Consider the following 20,097-nt stretch of genomic DNA (forward strand, 5'->3'; position numbering starts at 1 on the left):
AGAGATTTTTATTTTTCTGCAGTCTTCTCACAATAATGTTGGAGGATTTAAATGATCTCAAATATATCGAGAACAGAAAACTTTTGGAATTTTTTTAACTAGGATAGACGTCTGAGATTAGAGGTGTTCCCGTATCAGGGAGTTGGCCAGAGGAGGGTTTAAGTACTGGAGTCAAGCCCATTTGCGCAATGATTAGTGGTCAGCACAGTTTCAAGACATGTACTTTTGTTCTCAGGTCCCATAATTATTTTCTTGAACACAGAGCTTAGCGTCATTAAGAGATACTTAGACGAATAGTTTACTAACGACCTTTAGTGCTTCAGACATTGATTTCGGAGGAAAGGGAAACTACAGTTTTTTGAATAAATGTAAATCTGTATAAACTATGGAAATACTAGGCACATCCGGTAGGAAGGGATGTCAAATATTTCAAGTCCTGAAACTTTGCTTTGAGAGTTTCAGCTGCATCTTTATTTGTACCCGTCATTGAATCCTGTAACAATTGGCTCCCTGACATCAAGAAGCATGCAATTGCTCTCGTCCCACTTGTGTTAATAAACCTGATAGCTTTGTTTTTTTGGGATATGGAATCTTCCCTTTTTCTCTATGGCAGCCTGTTGTTGAAGGTACTTTTAAACAAAAAGGATAAAATAATAATTAGCTACAGGGTAAAATATACATTTTAGTTTACGTATAATGGCATTAGAAAGTAATGAGTTTCCCGTGCGATTAATGAACCACGCCCGCGGAATGCCTTTGCCTTCCTCCCGATGATGATACCCTGGAGGATGAAAGCAGAGATGGGCTGGAGAAATGTGGAGGCAGGAGATCGGCGCTGGACGAAAAGCGACATCTCGGTGGCGACTGTGCCCGGTACGGAGCGAGGCCGGGCGGGCAGCGCGGGGGACCGCTCGGTGCCTGCAGTGCCGGGAGGAGGCTGCGGGCGCCGCTGTTGACCGAGAGGAGCGAGAGGAAGCTCGGAGCGCTACCGGCAGCCCCGCCCGCTGCGGATCGGCTCACTCGGGTACTCGTCCCCTGTCCGAAACTGCGGTCCCCGATCGTCCCCGCGGTGCTGGTCCTTTTTGGAGCGAGGCGGAGGTACCGGCAGCTGCGGACGGTGCAGGACCTGAGAGCATTGAGCGGCAGCGGGATTGGATCGGCGGTGCTGCGGTGCCGGCGGTGCCGCGGCCGAGATGTGCGCGGCGGGGAGGCGCTGGGGCCGGCGGCAGCGAGCTCTGCTCTGGGCCGTGCTGTTGGCGGCGTGGGAGGCGGCGTGGGGGCAGCTGCGCTACTCGGTGCCCGAGGAGATGCCCAAGGGCTCGTTCGTGGGCGACGTGGCCAAGGACCTGGGGCTGCAGCTGCTGGAGCTGGGCGACCGCGGGTTTCAAATTGTCTCCGAAGGTAGGACACAGTATTTCACTCTGCACGGGAAGACGGGACATTTAGTGACGGCAGAGAGGATCGACAGAGAGCAGCTGTGCCGGCTGGTGGAGAAATGCGTGCTGCGCTGTGAGCTGATAGTGGAGGGGGAAATGAAGTTTTATGAAATAGAAGTGGAGATCACGGACATTAACGACAACGCGCCCACATTCAGAGAAGCAGAAACAGAGCTGAGAATGATCGAAATGACAACCCCGGGGTCGCGGTTTCCCCTCCCAGACGCTCATGACCTGGACTCAGGTCGGAATTCCTTGCAGAGCTATGAGCTGAGCGGTGACGAGCACTTCTCGCTGGCCGTGCAGGCGGGCCCCGGCGGCGATCAGCGTCCCGAGTTGGTGCTGGCGAAGGCGCTGGACCGGGAGGAGGCGGCGTTTCACGAGCTGGTGCTGAGGGCGATGGACGGCGGCGATCCGGCACGGACGGGCACGGCTCGGATCCGCGTGACGGTGCTGGACGCGAACGACAACGCGCCCGTGTTCAGCCAGGCGGAGTACACGGTGCGTGTGCCCGAGGACGTGCCCGTGGGCTCCACCCTCGTCACTGTCACTGCCACCGACGCCGACGAGGGGCTGAATGGCCATGTGAAATACTCGTTGAAGAAAGTGTCGGACATGGCATCAGATATTTTTCGTTTAGATTATGAGACCGGACAGATCATGCTACTGAGAAGCCTTGACTTCGAGGAAGGCAATTCTTATGAACTAGAAGTACAGGCATTTGATGGAGGAGGACTTTTTGATACTTCCAAAGTCACAATCTCGGTCACAGACGTCAACGACAACATGCCAGAAATTTCGGTGAGGTCAGCGATTAGCGAAATATCTGAGGATGCGCCGTCGGGGACCGTTGTAGCACTCCTACACGTGCACGACCGGGACTCAGGGGCTAATGGCGAGGTGCGCTGCTCGCTCGACGCGGGAGTCCCGTTCCGCCTGCAGAGCTCTCACAGCAGCTACTACAGCGTGGTGACAGCGAGAGAGCTGGACCGGGAGCAGGTGTCGGAGTACAACGTGACGGTGCGGGCGGCCGACGGCGGGTCGCCGTCGCTGCAGAGCAGCGCGGTGCTGGCGCTGCGGGTGCTGGACGTGAACGACAACGCGCCGGTGTTCGCGGAGGAGCGCTACAGCGCGCGGCTGGCGGAGAACAACGCGGCGGGCGCGCTGGTGCTGACGGTGCGCGCCACGGACGCGGACTGGGGGCAGAACGCGCGCGTGCGCTACCGGCTGGCGGAGGGGCGGGTGCGGGGCGCGCCGCTGTCGTCGTACGTGTCGGTGCAGGCGGAGACGGGCGCGCTGTACGCGCTGCGCTCCTTGGACTACGAGCAGCTGCGCGAGCTGCAGCTGTGCGTGCGGGCGGAGGACGGCGGCGCGCCGGCGCTGAGCAGCAACGTGTCGGTGCGGCTGCAGATCGTGGACGAGAACGACAACGCGCCGCAGGTGCTGTACCCGCCGGCGGCCGCTGCGGCGGCGGCGTGGTCGGGCGTGGAGCTGGCGCCGCGGCGGTCGGAGGCCGGCGCGCTGGTGGCCAAGGTGGTGGCGGTGGACGCGGACGCGGGGCAGAACGCGTGGCTGTCGTACGAGCTGGCCAAGGCCACGGAGCCGGGGCTGTTCCGCGTGGGGCTGCACAGCGGCGAGGTGCGCACGGCGCGCTCGCCGCTGGCCCGCGACGCGGCGCGCCACAGCCTGGTGGTGCTGGTGCGGGACCACGGGCGGCCGGCGCTGTCGGCCACGGCCACGCTGAGCGTGGTGCTGGCCGAGAGCGTGGCCGAGCTGCTGGCCGAGCTGGGCAGCGCGGCGCACGAGGCGGCGGCGCCGGGCGAGCCGGCCGCCAGCCTGACGCGCTGGCTCGTGCTGGCCGTGGCCGCCGTCTCGTGCCTCTTCGTGGCCTTCCTGCTGCTGCTGCTGGCGCTGCGCCTGCGCCGCTGCCACCGCCAGCAGCTGCTGCCGCCGGACAGCGGCGCCTTGCGCGGCGTGCCCGTCTCGCACTTCGTGGGCATCGACGGCGTGCGCGCCTTCCTGCAGTCCTACTCGCACGACGTGTCGCTCACGGCCGACTCGCGCAAGAGCCACCTGCGCTTCTCGGCCGCCAGCTGCTGCGACACCCTCCCGGCCCGCCCGCCGCCCGACGAGCCCGCGCCGCTGCTCAGCCACGAGGACCCGGCCGCCGCCCTCCCCTCGGACCCCGTCCCTTCCTCGGTGAGTTTTTCGGGTCGAATTCTGTCCGTGACCCTTCCTTCTGCTGCTTCCTTGGTTTTTTCACCTCTGGTCTCTTTCCTGATTAGGGACTTATTCTGACAATTTTGGCACAGCGTCGGTGTGTGATGCGCTGGTGCCTCTTGCTGCAGGGAGGTGAAGGAAGGTAGGCTCCTTGCTCTGCTCTTGGAGTCGTTGAGCAGTTTAGATGTAGTGAGATTGTTGGTTGCCTGAAGTTCGTGTGAGTCTTTGTTTTTTCATCAGGCACCAAGTGCCTTCTCTCCTGTGACACGTGTAATGCCCATGATCTTTTCAGTGTTAGCTGTTGTGAACGGATGGGTTGCACAAGTCATAAATTGTAGTTTTTATTCTTTGCTGGTCCAGGTGTCTTCCCAAGCTTACATGTGCTTGACTAGGGGGAGAGTCTCTATACTCTAATCTTGACAGCTCTGAATGTAAGTTCGCTGGTCATGGTTTTTACCCTTCTATGCCTTTATGTATAAATGGACGTCAGTAAGAAATGTCCTTGCATTTGTCTAATCCTGCAGGAGAATGGGGGGGAACAGCTGCTCCCTTGATGATGTCTGTGTGGCTGTTATGGAAATGAAGGATCCTCTTGTGAGCCACCCACTGGTTGGTGTAGAGGAAGGATACAGGGAGAAATGGCAGAGCTGCTTTGGTGGTTTGGTGTCTTTAAATGTTGAGCTCTGTCAGGTGTAACTGGGTGTGCCTCGGTTGTGAAACACAGACCATGGCAAGAGCTCTGTCGAGGGTGACAGGCAAAGGATTCCAGGTGCAGAGTCAGACGTCAGGAGAGGGTGGTTGCCCCTAGACAGACATTCACAGACCCAGGCTCTCCTGGAGCACTATTCCCCTTTGTCTTTTGGAAGTCTGAGGTTTCTTCACAGCAGAGCAGTGAGCAGAGAAATGCACCTTCCTTTATCCAGAGATGTGAAGGTATCTGTGTGAAGCTGGTGGTGTGAAAAGGAGTGGTCTGGGAAACTGGGCCTTATATGTCATGCGTATGTAAATTGGATGGGTCAAAGACCACGCTGGGGATTGTGAATGATTGGAGATTTGAATCCTGTAGTTCTACATGAAGTTCTGTTGAAGGACAGAATGGAATGCCTTTCTCATGTATATTTTCATTACCCACCCATACTATCATTCAATGTGATGTCATCCTTCCCTAAATATATGGCAAGAAGAAGGCATGTAATTCCGGCTGTATGAAAGGCCCTGGGAAGTTCTTTGTGTGTGTTTGCAGGTGGTCATAATTGTGTAACTTAGCAGTTTAATTCTGTGCTCATGACAAAAGTCATGAAAGGTCATGTGGGAGTTTTGGGAAGTGCACTTGGTCCTTACACTGCTTAGTAAACTCCTGTTGTAATTACCCGCTCTTAGCTACATGATCAAGAATTGTGTGTCATGATCTCCTCCTTTCTGTAGCTGTTTGTTCCCTTCCTTGGTCTTTGATGATCTGAAGACGGTTCTTTATCTCTACAATTGTGTGGAAGATCAGGTCTGTTGCATTTGTCTGGCTGATCTGTACATGTCTTTCATGTTTACGGCTATAAAATTCTTTCACAGACTTTTTTTAAACAAGTCTGTGTAATAAATACTGTTGCTTGTGTGTGCACAATATGAATAGTCAAATATTTCCTATGGTAAGGTGACATCTGAGCAGTTTTTCTATTGGTGGAGTCTCTCTGCCCAGTTTTGAAGGTCTGTGGCAACCATGTGAGTTGTGCAGTGTTTGAGGGGACTGTTGTGTGTGTGAGGAGGTACTGGTGGTAACGTGGCATGTGTTTTGTAGATTCCTAGGATTTAAACCTGACTTTCTGAAAATAACTCTGAAGGAGAACTTTTTTGACATTGGTCGGTTTGGACTCAAATGTGGCCTAGTTTTGAGTTCAGCATTCTTTTGCATGAAGAGTGATGATGTCACCCGCCCTTCAGAGAGCTCATGTGTGATGTTTCCTTTGAGCTGATACTCTGATTACTGAGTCTTTAATAGATCTGATAATAACTTATGGTCTTTAAAGGATTTGATATTTCTTCTAAGCGCTGGGAGGAACAGAATAATCTTTGTTGTGATGCTTGAGATCTGAGAAGTTATGTGTGCCACTTCTATTTCGACAGAATTTCTCTGTAGATTTAATTTTCCTTTTGTGTGGTGTTTGGGATGGGGAAAGAGCTTCATCTGTCCAGAGCCAGGGCCTGTGCTGGAGAGTGAAGTGGCTGAAAGGAAGGTGTAAAGCTCCAGTTTGTCCTGGATTTTAGATGAGGCCACAGCTGTGGTTGTGTTTGTTTTCAGGGTCTAAGATGCAGCTGTGTTTGGGTGTATGGTGTGAGCTCCTGTGTGAGCATCCTGAACACTTAGTACAAAGTAATGTCCTTTGTGTGCCTCTGAGGCAATCTGAAATGTGAATCTATGGTTCATGCACTTCTGACACTTTCTCAATATTTTTGTAACATATTTGTTTGTTTGTTTCCTGTGAAGCAGTAAAGCTGGACCTCATTGTGCCTGGAATCCTGCAAACAAATAAAAGCTGGTGGAGCTCATGAGGAGAACAGGAGTTGTTTAGTCCCAAAAAAGAGGAGGCTCAGGGAGGACCTCATTGCTCCCTCTAATCACTTGAAATAAGGTTGTAGTGAGATGGGGGTTGGTCTCTTCTGCTATGACTCAAGTGAAAGGCCAAGAGGAAATGACCTTAATTTGTGCCAAGGGAGGTTCACATCAGCTATTTGAATATTTTTCTCTGAAGAAATGGTCAGGCCCTGGAATGACTTAGGCCCAGAGAGGTGGAGTTACCATCTTTGAAAGTGTTTGAGTGGCTTCTGGATGTGATTCTTGGAGGTATTGTTCAAGGGTGATTATGGTGGTGGTGTTCTGGACTAGATGACTTTGAAGGTCTCTCAAAATTTGATGATTCTGTGATAATGTGAAACACCAAAAGATGTCTTATAATTTTCAGGATTGGAGAGCATTTCTCATCCATAGCTTGAAGGTGGATATAGATAAATTTAGGTTTCCCTCAAATGGGACTGAATGAAATGCACTTTTCACTGTGGCTGATATGTGATTAGAAGCTGGTTGTTGCTCATGATGCAAAACCAGTCAGTGAATGCAGAGATAGGAGACCGAGAAAGTGGTTTTAAATGCAGAAAATTTAAAGATGGGTCAGTGTGGCTCTGGCTGGAAAACTGTTTGATTTCAGGCCTTGTGCCAAAGTCCTTCCCGATGTCTGTGGTGGTTTCTTTCATCCGGGTATCCCTGTCCTGTAGGACAATGCCAGTCCTCCAGCAGTTAAGTATTTCCTGAAAAACTGTGCTGGTAGAGCCGTGATGCTTGTGTAGAATGGCCTGTAATTCCTGTATGAAAATTTTGTCATTCATTTGTATCTCCCGGGATTATAGAGATATATTGAGTCTTCATAGTTGCAAATAGACTTTCAGGGCTTTGGTTTCTGTAAAGTCTTGGCCTTTTTACCAATTGCTGGTCAGTGTTTCTTCTCTTGGGATTATGACTCTGGTTTAGCAGCACATACCTAATTCAACCACCAGGGATTGAATTTTCTGTGTGAGGAATGTGAAGGAAAGGAAAAAGGACTCTCTTGGAATTTCTTAGAAGGGTGACATTGATGAAGAGGCCTCAGATATTTCATATTTTTGAGAAGTCACATAACAGAATTGCTGAGAGCTCTTGACTCTTTTTGGTAATGAACCTCACTTCAATGCAGTCCAGTGTAAGACTTTAGGGCTGCACTTGTTCCTTGAGGCCTCAGTGACTTCCAGATGTTCACAGAACTGAATTCTAATGCCCACAGTGAAGACCAAGAAGATTTCCTGGTGAATTTCTCTAACTGGCCCTTGTCTTCTAAGGCTTCCTTGCCTTGCTTATTTGATATGTTTTCTTTTGGTTTTTTTTGATTTTTGGCTTTCTTTCTGTGAAGACCTTCTTGTAATTTATCAGCCTTGTTTAATTCAGCAAGGCTTCCTGTATTAGTGCCTCTTGTTCATGGTACAGCAGGTGTGAATGGCAGAAGAGGTGGGTGCACTTTGAGTTCTGTTATTTTTGGGGGGAAGGGAGGTAAACATCACCTTGGCAGTATCTCTGTGGAACACTGTGTGTGATAAAAGAAGGCAGGAGACTTCCTCTGAGCCATTAGTTAGATAAGCCATTCTCTGTTGGATAACCGCTAATCTTTTAGTTTGGTTGTTATCACTCATGTAGTTCAGAATCCTTCAGTTTCTTCTCAGAATGCAGGTGAGGAGATAAATTTACCTTCCTTCCTGATGTGGTCATGGTGCTTTATTTCCTCATGATAATTTTTGCCAGTGATGCTGAGGGGCAGTAGAAACCAAAAGCTGTGCAGCATTGGAGGGAAGACAGGAACTCTCTGTATGTGAGAGCCTAGAAGAACAGATGGTAACTTCCCTTGCTGCTCTATGCCATACATACCATGTGCTTGTTTCTCATGGAGTGCAATGCAATTGGAATTGCTGTTGCTCAGTAAGTGTGGCCAAAAACCCGTTGTTGCACCTGGTCTGTGCATTTCCATGTGTTTGTAGCTCTTGTCTGTTATCATGAGCTCAGGCTCAGAGTGTCTGATCTCATGTGGAAGGTGTCCTCTGTGCCAGCTGCCCGAGTGCAGGTGCAGTTCCCACACACAGCTGGGATGTTTCCAGCTGCACAGAGGAAGGGTTTCAGAAGCACTCCTGGTGTGCTCAGCCAGGAACATTTGGTCTGTGGTGGAATCATGCAGGATCATCTCTGCTGCAGCTGTCCAAGTGCAGAGTGACCACCCAGCCCAGCCAAGGTTTCCATGGACAGAGCAGGGCCCAGTGGGAGAATGTGGACAGAGTGTCTCCCACCCAATCACCCAGACCATGCTGGGCACACACCTGGAGGCTGTCAAATGGCTGAGGAACAGGCTGGAGAGTCACCTCCAAAGAGTTACAGACTCAATGTCCAGGTGGAAATCAGTGTTGTGGGCTGTCTATACTGGGATCAAAACTATTCAGTACCTTCAGAGACAATGGGATCAGGCACACCCTCAGTTAATTCGCAGGTGACACCGAGCTGAGTTCATTAGTGACAGGTCAGGGATGATGTTTGTGGATGAGCTGGAGGAGCAGACCTGTGCAAACTTCACGAAGCTCAAGAAGGCCAAGTGCAAGGTCCTGCAGGTGAGTCAGGGCAATTCCTTGTTTAAACAGAGAGCAGGGGATGGAGAGCAGCCCTGCAGAGAAATGCTTTTGGTTACTGCTGGGTGCTGAATGGGACATGAGCTGGTGATTTCCACTTGCTGCCCAGCTTACATCTGGCTTTGCATAACAAGTAGGATGACCAGCAAGAAGAGGAAGGTGGTCATCTCCCTCTACATGTCTTTGACTGTATAAATTGTCAAAGAAATGTAGCATCTCTGCCATGAAGAAGCTCTGAGAAAACTCATTTCCTTTAGCCTGAGAAAATAAAACTTTGAGTAGAATTTATTTTGTCATTTCAATTAATAAAGAATACTGACAAGAAAGATTCAAAGACATTTTTTAGGTGTAGATCAGACAAAATGTTTTGTGATGAGGATGATGAAGTACTGGAATGAGTTGCCCAAAAATATTATGCATGTGCCACCATTGGAAGGCTTCAAGGACTGGTTGGATGGGCTTTTCAGTAACCTGGTGTAGTGAAGGATGCCCCTGCACGTGATGGATGAGTGGAATAAATTATTTTAAAGGGTGCATTCAACCCAGAGTATTATTTGGATCTGCAAATGATTCATAGTGGCTTTGCATTTTGGTCATCAGGTACCTGAATAGGGAGATGCAAAAGAAGAAACTTTCCTGATTTAGGAACAAAAGAGGAATGTTATGCTTAGCATAAAGATAAACGCATTACTTTAGCCTAAACTGTTCCTCAACTTAATTCGACCCAAGACGGGAAAGCAAAATTGAAGCTACATGACAGGGTACTTCTAGATTTCCTTTGCTACAGACATATATACAATTTCCTCTTTCCTTAGCTGTGCCTTGATGATATTAAGACAAAGTGAGTTCCTTTATTTATTGCATTGCCATAAAGACTTTCTCCTCTGTATCTATTGCGACGCAAAAAGATGACATAAAAGCATTTACCAGCGTAACTAAGTTTGAAAGTACTTAAAATCGCGTTGAGGGCCGATGTCCCGCCCAAAGCCGGGCCCCCTTGAGCGCGGCCGTGCGGCGGCTGCAGTGTCGCGGCGGCGCCTCCGGGTGTCGCTGTTGGCCGCCGCCGAGCGCCGCTGGAGCCGCCGCCGCCGCAGCGTCCTGCCCCCGCAGGCTGCTCGCTCGCTCGGCGCCGGCCGCAGCGGCAGCGACAGCAGCAGCGGCGGCGGCGAGAGGCGGCCCGAGCGGTGTGGGTGGCTTTCAGCGGTGTCTGTTGTGGGCGGCGAGAGCGGCTGGAAGGGAGGCAGGGCAGCGGCAGGAGGCAGGAGCGCGGCGAGCGCAGCGGGCAGAGAATGGCCGTGAGGCGGCGGCAGAGGCTTGGGCCGGGCGGCGGGCGAGCGCTGCTGGCCGCGCTGCTGCTGCTGCTGCTGTGCGTGTGGTGCCGGGCGGCGGCCGAGCGGGTCCGCTACGCCATCGCCGAGGAGCTGGGCAGAGGCTCGCTGGTAGGGCCGCTGGCGCGGGACCTGGGGCTCAGCGCGGACGAGCTGCCGGCGCGCAAGCTGCAGGTGGCGTCTGGCGGCAAGAAGCAGCTGAAATACTTCACGGTGAATGAGGAGAACGGGAACCTGTACGTGAATGAGAGGCTGGACCGGGAGGAGATGTGCGGCAAGTCGGCGACCTGCTCCGTCAGCTTCGAGGCGCTGGTGCACAACCCGCTGAACGTTTTTCAAGTCGAGGTTTCCATTGTGGACGTGAATGACAACTCGCCAGTTTTCAGCAAATCTGTTCTGGACCTCGAGATCGGTGAATTAATCCCTCCTGGTGCTCGTTTTCCTTTGGAAATGGCACGAGATGCAGACGTAGGCAGCAACTCGCTGCTGACTTATCAACTCATGAGCGACCCGTCCTTCTCACTGTCAGTGAAAGAAAAGCTGGGTGGAAGGAAGCATCCGGAATTAGTACTGGAGAAACCATTGGACCGGGAGAAGCAGAGTTTCTTTGAGCTGGTGCTGATAGCAGTGGACGGTGGGGAACCTCCTAGGTCTGGGACTGTCCTGATTCACGTCAACGTGACAGACGCAAATGACAATCCGCCCGTGTTCAGCAAAAGTGTCTACGAGGCTCGAGTGCCAGAAAATCTGCCGGCGGGATCTCTGGTGCTGAGTGTGCGGGCCACCGATGCGGATGTAGGCTCAAACGGGCAAGTGTCCTACTCCTTTGGCAGCATCCAAGATGAAGTGCCCTCATTATTCACTATCGACAGCGAGAGTGGAGAGATCAGGACGGTTGGTCCGCTTGATTTTGAGGAGGAAAAGATATACATTTTTGGCTTGGAGGCGACGGACGGTGGTGGACTCACTGATCGCTGTGAAGTGCAGATCGACATCACCGACGAGAATGACAACGCGCCCGAGATCAGAATTCTGTCCCTCTCGAGCCCCGTGCCCGAGGACGCACCGGCCGGTACTGTGGTAGCCGTGCTGAACGTGAACGACGCTGATTCGGGCGAGAATGGTCAGGTGTCATGCGAGCTGTCGGGAGAGGCGCCGCTGTCGATCGTGGCGTCGTCGGGCGGCTCGTACAAGGTGGTGACATCGGGCGCGCTGGACCGCGAGCAGGCGTCGGAGCATCGCGTGACGGTGGTGGCCCGGGACCGGGGCAGGCCGGCGCTGTGGAGCAGCCGGGAGCTGGTGCTGGAGGTGTCGGACGTGAACGACAACGCGCCGGTGTTCGAGGAGGCGGCGTACAGCGCGTACGTGGCGGAGAACAACGCGGCGGGCGCGCTGGTGCTGCGCGTGCAGGCGCGGGACGCGGACGCGGGCGCCAACGGGCGCGTGAGCTACTGGCTGGCGGGCGGCAGCGCGGGCGCGGCGGGCGCGGCGCCGCTGGTGTCGGTGGAGGCGCGGAGCGGCGCGCTGTACGCGCAGCGCTCCTTGGACTACGAGCAGTGCCGCGAGTTCACGGTGGCCGTGCGGGCGCAGGACGGCGGCTCGCCGGCGCGCAGCTCCACGGCCACGGTGCGCGTCTTCGTGCTGGACCGCAACGACAACGCGCCCAGGGTGCTCTGGCCCGCGGCGGCGGCTGCGGCGGGAGAGGCTGCGGGAGGGGCGGCGGCGGCGCCGCCTTTCGAGGTGGTTCCGCGCTCGGCCGAGGCCGGCTACCTGGTGGCCAAGGTGGTGGCGGTGGACGCGGACGCGGGGCGCAACGCGTGGCTGTCGTACGAGCTGGTGCAGGCGTCGGAGCCGGCGCTGTTCCGCGTGGGGCTGCACAGCGGCGAGGTGCGCACGGCGCGCGCCGTGGGCGAGCGGGACGCGGCCAAGCAGCGGCTGGTGGCCGTGGTCAAGGACCACGGGCAGCCGGCGCTGTCGGCCACGGCCACGCTGCACGTGGTGCTGGCCGAGAGCTTGCAGGAGGCGCTGCCGGAGCTGAGCGAGCGGCCGGCGGCCGCCGAGGCGGCGGCGGCCGAGCTGCAGTTCTACCTGGTGCTGGCGCTGGCGCTGCTGTCGGCGCTCTTGGTGCTGAGCGTGGCGCTGGCCGTGCTGGCGCGGCTGCGCCGGGCCGGGCCGCCCGCCGTGCTGCGCTGCCTGGGCGCGCAGCGCTTCTCGCTGGCCGGCGCCGCCTTCCCGGCCGACTTCTGCGAGGGCACCTTGCCCTACTCCTACAACCTGTGCGTGCCGCCGCCCGCCCGCGCCGTGCCCGAGGCCGCTTGGCCGCCGCCGCCGCCCGTGCCCGTCCTGTCGGCGGAGGAGCTTCTGGGCGGCGAGTCCTGCGAAAAGCCGAGCCCGGACAGTCAGCTCGCCTTGGGAGAGCAGCCCGCCGAGCCCGACGCACCGCAGGTCTGTAAGGCGTGAGCTTCTGTTTTTAAAAGTTCCCGGAATATCACCATTGTTTCCCTCGTGTTCTTTGCTTGCCGTCCGTGGGGATTCGTAATCCGTATCATCACGCCGTGGCTGAAGTTTTTCGTTTTTCCTCATTAGCAGTTTCAGGTGACAGGCTTTGGCAGTATCTCAGTTTTCGGCTAGTAGCGGCGCTTCTGAGTCTTTGTCCTTGTTTGCCGGAGTTGGGTTTGTGTGAGTTGCACAGTCCTGTCTCCGTGACGGACTGAATTAAGGAACGGGCTGTCTCCTGCTCACTGAGAGCAGGAAGCCGTTGGTTCTTCGTTGGTCACAGGTTCAGCTTCAGACCCGAGGTTTTGTCTTTTACAGTTTAGCTCTATAAATTAGAATTTGTTAGCAACATTGAAAGCTGATTCGTATTGTGTGGAAGTAGAATTGCTGATTGTGCATGATGGATTCAAGGGAAAAAAACCCAAAGCACAGACATCTGGTGTTATCGCTCCTTTTGGAGTCAGGGGTAGTGCAGCAGAGGGATTACATGGCTTCGTGTATGCGTCCTGGCTGATTCTGTTTTGCTCTTCATGATCTTTATTTCGTACACTGGTGGGAGTGCTGAATGATTTCTGTTTCCAGCATTGTTTTTTTTCTATCCTCTTTTGACAATGATGTTGGGGGTTTCAGTAGAACTCGCATATATTGCGAACATCAAATTTTTGCAATTCTGTTTATCGGGATAAACATCTGATATACGAAGGGATCCCATGTAAGGGCGACTGGCCAGAGGAGCGTTTAGGCACTTGAATCAGGCTCGTTTGCACACTGATTAGTGGTCAGCACAATTTCAAGTGTTGTACTTTTGTTCTACGGTTCCATGATGTTTTTCCACATATCATATCATATCATATCATATCATATCATATCATATCATATCATATCATCGTCCTTAGAAATACTTCGCTGAATAGCTTACTAACGAACTACGGTGCCGTACACATTGAATTTAGGAAAAAAGAAAACCTAGATTGTCTTGATTAATTGTAAATTTGTTAAAACTAAGGAAACACTATATCCACTAAGAAAGGATGTCAAATATTTGAAGTCCTGAAGTTTTCCTTTCTGAATTTCAGGTGCATCTTTATTTGTACCTATAATTGAATCCTGTAATATCTAGCTCCCTGACTTCAAGAAGAATGCAATTGCTCTCATCACACTTGTGTTAAGGAATCTGATAGCTTTGATTTTCGGGAAATGCTGTCTTCCCGTTTTCTCTCGGTAAGGCTGTTGTTGAAGATGCTTCTGAACAAAAACGATAAGATTAATAATAGGCTACAGGGGAAAATATCTATTTAATTTATGTATAATGACATTTAGAAAGTAATGAGTTTCCAGTGCGATTAAAGAACCCCGCCCACAGAATGGTTCGGCCTTCCTCCCGATGGTGATACCCTGGAGGATGAAAGCAGAGATGGGCTGGAGAAATGCGGAGGCAGGAGATCAGCGCTGGACGAAAAGGGACATCTCGGTGGCGACCGTGCCCTGTACGCAGCGAGGCCGGGCGGGCAGCGCTGGGCAGCGCTCGGTGCCTGCAGTGCCAGCAGGGGGCTGCGGGCGCCGCTGTTGACCGAGAGGAGCGAGAGGAAGCTCGGAGCTCTACCGGCAGCCCCGCCCGCTGCGGATCGGCTGATTCGGTTGCTCGCTCCCTGCCTGAAACTGCGGTCCCCGATCGTCCCCGCGGTGCTCGTCCATTCTGGAGCGAGGCGGAGGCACCGGCAGCTGCGGACAGTGCAGGAGCTGAGAGCATTGAGTGGGAGCGGGATTGGATCGGCGGTGCTGCTGCGCCGGCGGTGCTGCGGCCGAGATGTGCGCGGCGGGGAGGCGCTGGGGCCGGCGGCAGCGAGCTCTGCTCTGGGCCGTGCTGCTGGCGGCGTGGGAGGCGGCGCGGGGGCAGCTGCGCTACTCGGTGCCCGAGGAGATGCCCAAGGGCTCGTTCGTGGGCGACGTGGCCAAGGACCTGGGGCTGCAACTGCCGGAGATCCGAGATCGCGGTGTCCGCGTCGTCTCTAAAGGTAGGACGCAGTATTTCGCTCTGCACGGGAAGACGGGACATTTAGTGACGGCGGAGAGGATCAACAGAGAGCAGCTGTGCCGGCTGGTGGAGAAGTGCGTGCTGCGGTGTGAGCTGATAGTGGAGGGACAGATGCAGGTTTATGGGATCCAAGTGGAAATCTCGGACATTAATGACAACGCGCCGAGCTTTCGAGAGTTAGAAAAAGAGCTGATAGTGAGCGAGACGACAGCCCCGGGGTCTCGATTTCCCCTGCCAGATGCCCAGGATCCTGACTCGGGTCGGAATTCGCTGCAGAGCTACGAGCTGAGCGGTGACGAGCACTTCTCGCTGGCCGTGCAGGCGGGCCCCGGCGGCGATCAGCGTCCCGAGCTGGTGCTGGCGAAGGCGCTGGACCGGGAGGAGGCGGCGTTTCACGAGCTGGTGCTGAGGGCGATGGACGGCGGCGATCCGGCACGGACGGGCACGGCTCGGATCCGCGTGACGGTGCTGGACGCGAACGACAACGCGCCCGTGTTCAGCCAGGCGGAGTACACGGTGCGTGTGCCCGAGGACGTGCCCGTGGGCTCCGTCCTCGTCACTGTCACTGCCACTGACAGGGACGAGGGACTAAACGGGCACGTGAAATACTCGATTCAAAAAATCACAGAGAAGGCCTCCCAAATTTTTGAGCTGGATGCCGCCACGGGAGTAGTCACCCTGTTACAGAGCTTGGATTTTGAGGAAGACGACTCCTACGACCTAGAGGTGCAGGCACGGGACGGGGGAGGCCTTTACGACATATCAAAAGTCGTGGTGGTTGTGACAGATGTCAACGACAATGTGCCGCAGATATTGCTGCAGTCGTCTTTGAGCGAGATCTCAGAAGACGCCCCATTGGGTACTGTCGTGGCCCTTCTACAGGTGCAAGACCGAGATTCCGCGGCTAATGGTGAGGTGCGCTGCTCGCTCGACGGAGGGGGCCCGTTCCGACTGGAGAAATCTTTTGATGACTACTACAGTGTGGTGACAGCGAGAGAGCTGGACCGAGAGCAGGTGTCGGAGTACAACGTGACGGTGCGGGCGGCCGACGGCGGGTCGCCGTCGCTGCAGAGCAGCGCGGTGCTGGCGCTGCGGGTGCTGGACGTGAACGACAACGCGCCGGTGTTCGCGCAGGAGCGCTACAGCGCGCGGCTGGCGGAGAACAACGCGGCGGGCGCGCTGGTGCTGAGGGTGCGCGCCACGGACGCGGACTGGGGGCAGAACGCGCGCGTGCGCTACCGGCTGGCGGAGGGGCGGGTGCGGGGCGCGCCGCTGTCGTCGTACGTGTCGGTGCAGGCGGAGACGGGCGCGCTGTACGCGCTGCGCTCCTTGGACTACGAGCAGCTGCGCGAGCTGCAGCTGTGCGTGCGGGCGGAGGACGGCGGCGCGCAGGCGCTGAGCAGCAACGTGTCGGTGCGGCTGCAGATCGTGGACGAGAACGACAACGCGCCGCAGGTGCTGTACCCGCCGGCGGCCGCTGCGGCGGCGGCGTGGTCGGGCGTGGAGCTGGCGCCGCGGCGGTCGGAGGCCGGCGCGCTGGTGGCCAAGGTGGTGGCGGTGGACGCGGACGCGGGGCAGAACGCGTGGCTGTCGTACGAGCTGGCCAAGGCCACGGAGCCGGGGCTGTTCCGCGTGGGGCTGCACAGCGGCGAGGTGCGCACGGCGCGCTCGCCGCTGGCCCGCGACGCGGCGCGCCACAGCCTGGTGGTGCTGGTGCGGGACCACGGGCGGCCGGCGCTGTCGGCCACGGCCACGCTGAGCGTGGTGCTGGCCGAGAGCGTGGCCGAGCTGCTGGCCGAGCTGGGCAGCGCGGCGCACGAGGCGGCGGCGCCGGGCGAGCCGGCCGCCAGCCTGACGCGCTGGCTCGTGCTGGCCGTGGCCGCCGTCTCGTGCCTCTTCGTGGCCTTCCTGCTGCTGCTGCTGGCGCTGCGCCTGCGCCGCTGCCACCGCCAGCAGCTGCTGCCGCCGGACAGCGGCGCCTTGCGCGGCGTGCCCGTCTCGCACTTCGTGGGCATCGATGGCGTGCGCGCCTTCCTGCAGTCCTACTCGCACGACGTGTCGCTCACGGCCGACTCGCGCAAGAGCCACTTGCGCTTCTCGGCCGCCAGCTGCTGCGACACCCTCCCGGCCCGCCCGCCGCCCGACGAGCCCGCGCCGCTGCTCGGCCACGACGACCCGGCCGCCGCCCTCCCCTCGGACCCCGCCCCTCCCTCGGTGAGTTCCTCTGTGCAAATTTTCTTTGCGACACTTTCTTGTGATGCTGCCCTGACCTTTCCACGCCGTGTGTTCTGTGTTTCATGGTGCTTCATGGGAGACTTTGTCTAAAAGCATGGTAGGGTTTCCATTGGTGTAGCAACCCCATTGCTGTCGTTATATGAGCTTGGAGTGTGTCGTCAGCCTTCCAGTATATGACGAAGGAAGGAGGGAGAAGGCTGCTGCTGGCACGTTGTTGGTGAGGTCGGAATTTGGGCATTTGGTCCTGTTCCCGGTACTGTTTCCACTATATCAGCTGTGCTGTGTAGAATCTGTGTTCCTGGTAGTATTAGCTCTTCTTAAGGGATGGATCATGGTATTAGGACTTTACACTTTTTAGATTATTTATGTGTCTTCCCAATAGCAAGTGTGTTTTAAGAGATAGAATGCGTCTTGAACAAAATGCCGATGGCTTTGTGTGGAACCTCTGTGCACATTGTACTCAGCCTTTATCGCTATGATACATAGTGAAGGTGGCAGGAAAATTGTTTGTGTCATCGGTGCTTTAGTTTATGTCGCCAAGACAGGATTGGACCAGGCAACAACTGGTCCTTGATGATGTCTGTCTGTCTGTTGTAGGGGTGAAGAATCCTCTTGAAGTTGTGATTCTTTGAAAAGGCTGTTGGTGGCTGCATGTGAAGGAGGAAATGGCAGAACTGCTTTGGTTTTGTCTTGTTCTGTAAGGTAGAGCTATGTCAGATGGAGCTGGATTAGCCTTGGGTAGAAAATATTTAATATGGCAAAAGAATTGCCTGGATGGGAAGGGAGAGAATCAAGGTGCAGTGAGAGATACAAGGTGGGCACAATTCCCTGTGAGCAGATATTCATTGAGTCAGCATGTCTTGGAAGATTGGTCGGCTTTTCCTTTGAGACCTCTGAAGTCTGTCCACAGAACTCCAGTGACCAGCAAATGTAGCTTCCATAGCACAGAGATGAACTGATGGCTGTGTGCAATTGGTGCTGGGGAGAGAAATGGTCTGGGGTGTAGTAGTTACGGGGGTGACACGGTACGGATGGACAGAGACGAGATCTCTTTGAAGCCAAGTCGTATCACTTGTAGTTTTTTACAAAGGGCGTTGTTGAAGGGCCTTGTTGTGAGCTGCTAGCTGCAGCTCGGAGCAAGGCCGAGAGAAGAGAAGCTTAAAGTGTAAGAGAATCAACGACAAAAGTTTAAGAGCGGAGATCATGTAGAAAAGAAGAGGTGAAGAAGTGCAGAGAGAAAACAAAGAGGCAAAGAAAGAAAAAGGGCACAAAGAAGAGCGCAAGAGTGAGCAAAGAGATAAGAGAAAGGAGAGATAAGAAAGCGCAAAAAAAGAGCGAAGTTCTTGTTACAATACAATAAATCATCTTCAGTGCTGAATATGCAAATTCTCATTAACCAATCTACTACAACATATATCTCTTATAACATTTCTATGCAACTTATAAGAGTCACTACATTACCATACTACGTTTACGTGTTAAACCTTAAATCTTATTCTTTAGGCCCCATCTGCGAAGCTGCAAGGCCTGCTTGCGGAGGGAATTGTTTCCTCCAAGAGAGATTACATTCAACTAGTCACAACTAAAGTATCTCAAAAGTTACTTTCATTTCAATCTCGCTTATAGTTTCTATATTCTCAAAATCTTTTGCCAAGCAGTCATATTTAAAAAGCTTTCTTGTTTCATCCTCCCCAGCACTGGGGAACTGGGCCTCCACTCTCTCATGTCTTTATGACAGATGGGCGAAAGGACAGCATGGATGGTGTGAAGGGCTGGAAATCTGAGTGCTGTGAGCTGTGTGTGAACGTCTGCTGAAAGACTCAGGGGAATATTTTCGTCCATTCCCTGTCCACTTCCCGTGTATAGGATGAAGCAATGTGAGGTCCTTCTTTCCCAAGTAATTGTTTAGAAGATTTGTATTCCAGCTGCATGGAGAACCCTGGCAGGTTCTTAATAAGTATATGTTGGTCATGATAATGGTGTCACTGCAAAGCTTAATTTTGTAATTATGCGGTATGGGAATTGCAAGGTGTGTATTCACTGCCTATAAACAGCATCATCAGTCATCTACTGTGAATTATATAAGCCAGAAGAGAGTTGTGAGCTCTTCAGTTCTTCAGGTGTTAACTTTCTGTCTCATTCTTCTGATCATCTGAAGATGATTCTTTCATGTTTATTGGTGAAAACAGGGAGTTCCATAGATATGTTTCTTGAAAATGTCTCAATAATGAATGCTTCTTCTTGTTGCATGGCTAGGCTGAGATGTCAAATATTACCAGGAGTCAGGAGATACTGTCTGAGCAACTTTCCTCTTGCTGGAGTCTCTGTACATTCTGAAGATCTGTGCACACCATGGGAGCTGTGAAGGGTTAGAAGAGCGTGTTGGTTGTGTGGTTTGTGAACAGGTGCTGGTGGAGACATGGCATGTGTTTTGTGGATCCCCAGGTCCATTGCTGACCTTCTGAAAATGAGTCAGGAGGAGTCATGTGATTTTCAATTGTGTGGTTTGGACTAAAATGGCCTAGTTTGGGTTCCATATTCCTTTGTATCAAGAGCGGTAGTCCCACATGCTTTGAGGAGTCCATGTGCTGAAGAATGGTGATGTTGCCTTTGAGGTGATACTTGGATGTGTGGGTCTTTGACAGAGCTGGTAACAATTTATGGCATATATGACATTTTCCACTTGTTCAAATAATTGGGAGGAACAGAATAACCTTAATTGTGATGCTTGGGCTCTGAGAAACTGTGCACACAAGTTTTCTTCTAATCATGTCTGTACACAAAATATGCTGCAATATTATGTTTGGCCAGAGAGAAGAAGTCTGTGTATGCAGAGACAGGGCTGGTGCTGGAGTTCACTGTGATACTGTTGAAAATGAATGAATGAATTATTTTCAGTTCTGTTTGTCTTGGTATTTGGATAATGCCCCCAGCTGTGGTTCCAGGGTTTTTGTTTCTCTTCCTGTCCAAGGAAATGACAGCCTGGGGCCTGTGGAGTGACTCCTGTGTGAGGCCCCTGCGTATTGGTTCCAGTCCAGTTTCCTGAGTTGTGTATATACCGCAGGTGACCCAATCTGCAATGTCAGGCCACGATTGATACTCTTCTGGTGTTTTCCCATTCTTATCTGAATTCATTTCAGTTTCTTTGGATAATTTGTTC

The 20,097-nt window shown here is 53.8% G+C and overlaps 3 protein-coding genes across 3 annotated transcripts; all 3 read left to right on the top strand.

Moving 5' to 3' along the window:
* Positions 1-1,193: 1,193 nt before the first annotated feature.
* On the top strand, positions 1,194-4,917 carry LOC141730978 (protocadherin gamma-A10-like). The gene is made up of 2 exons (XM_074552477.1): positions 1,194-3,635; positions 4,900-4,917. The coding sequence occupies exons 1-2, from the start codon at positions 1,194-1,196 to the stop codon at positions 4,915-4,917; spliced, it is 2,460 nt and encodes an 819-aa protein (XP_074408578.1).
* A 3,827-nt stretch (positions 4,918-8,744) lies between these two features.
* On the top strand, positions 8,745-12,631 carry LOC141730979 (protocadherin gamma-B5-like). The gene is made up of 3 exons (XM_074552478.1): positions 8,745-8,825; positions 9,831-10,008; positions 10,068-12,631. The coding sequence occupies exons 1-3, from the start codon at positions 8,745-8,747 to the stop codon at positions 12,629-12,631; spliced, it is 2,823 nt and encodes a 940-aa protein (XP_074408579.1).
* A 1,843-nt stretch (positions 12,632-14,474) lies between these two features.
* Positions 14,475-17,540, top strand: LOC141730980 (protocadherin gamma-A12-like). Its single transcript, XM_074552479.1, has 2 exons — positions 14,475-16,916; positions 17,535-17,540. The coding sequence occupies exons 1-2, from the start codon at positions 14,475-14,477 to the stop codon at positions 17,538-17,540; spliced, it is 2,448 nt and encodes an 815-aa protein (XP_074408580.1).
* The last annotated feature ends 2,557 nt before the right edge of the window (positions 17,541-20,097 follow it).

The sequence above is a fragment of the Zonotrichia albicollis genome, chromosome 15 (assembly GCF_047830755.1).
Source record: "Zonotrichia albicollis isolate bZonAlb1 chromosome 15, bZonAlb1.hap1, whole genome shotgun sequence".
In the NCBI taxonomy this organism is placed as follows: Eukaryota; Metazoa; Chordata; class Aves; order Passeriformes; family Passerellidae; genus Zonotrichia; species Zonotrichia albicollis.

Bases quoted from the DNA above. Each gene is read 5' to 3' on its own strand.
- LOC141730980 (XM_074552479.1), top strand. From the start codon at position 14,475: ATGTGCGCGGCGGGGAGGCGCTGGGGCCGGCGGCAGCGAGCTCTGCTC.
- LOC141730978 (XM_074552477.1), top strand. From the start codon at position 1,194: ATGTGCGCGGCGGGGAGGCGCTGGGGCCGGCGGCAGCGAGCTCTGCTC.
- LOC141730979 (XM_074552478.1), top strand. From the start codon at position 8,745: ATGATGTTTGTGGATGAGCTGGAGGAGCAGACCTGTGCAAACTTCACG. The intron at 8,826-9,830 runs GTGAGTCAGGGC...TCCCGCCCAAAG, and splicing joins CCAAGTGCAAGGTCCTGCAG to CCGGGCCCCCTTGAGCGCGG. The intron at 10,009-10,067 runs GCGAGAGGCGGC...GTGGGCGGCGAG, and splicing joins CGACAGCAGCAGCGGCGGCG to AGCGGCTGGAAGGGAGGCAG.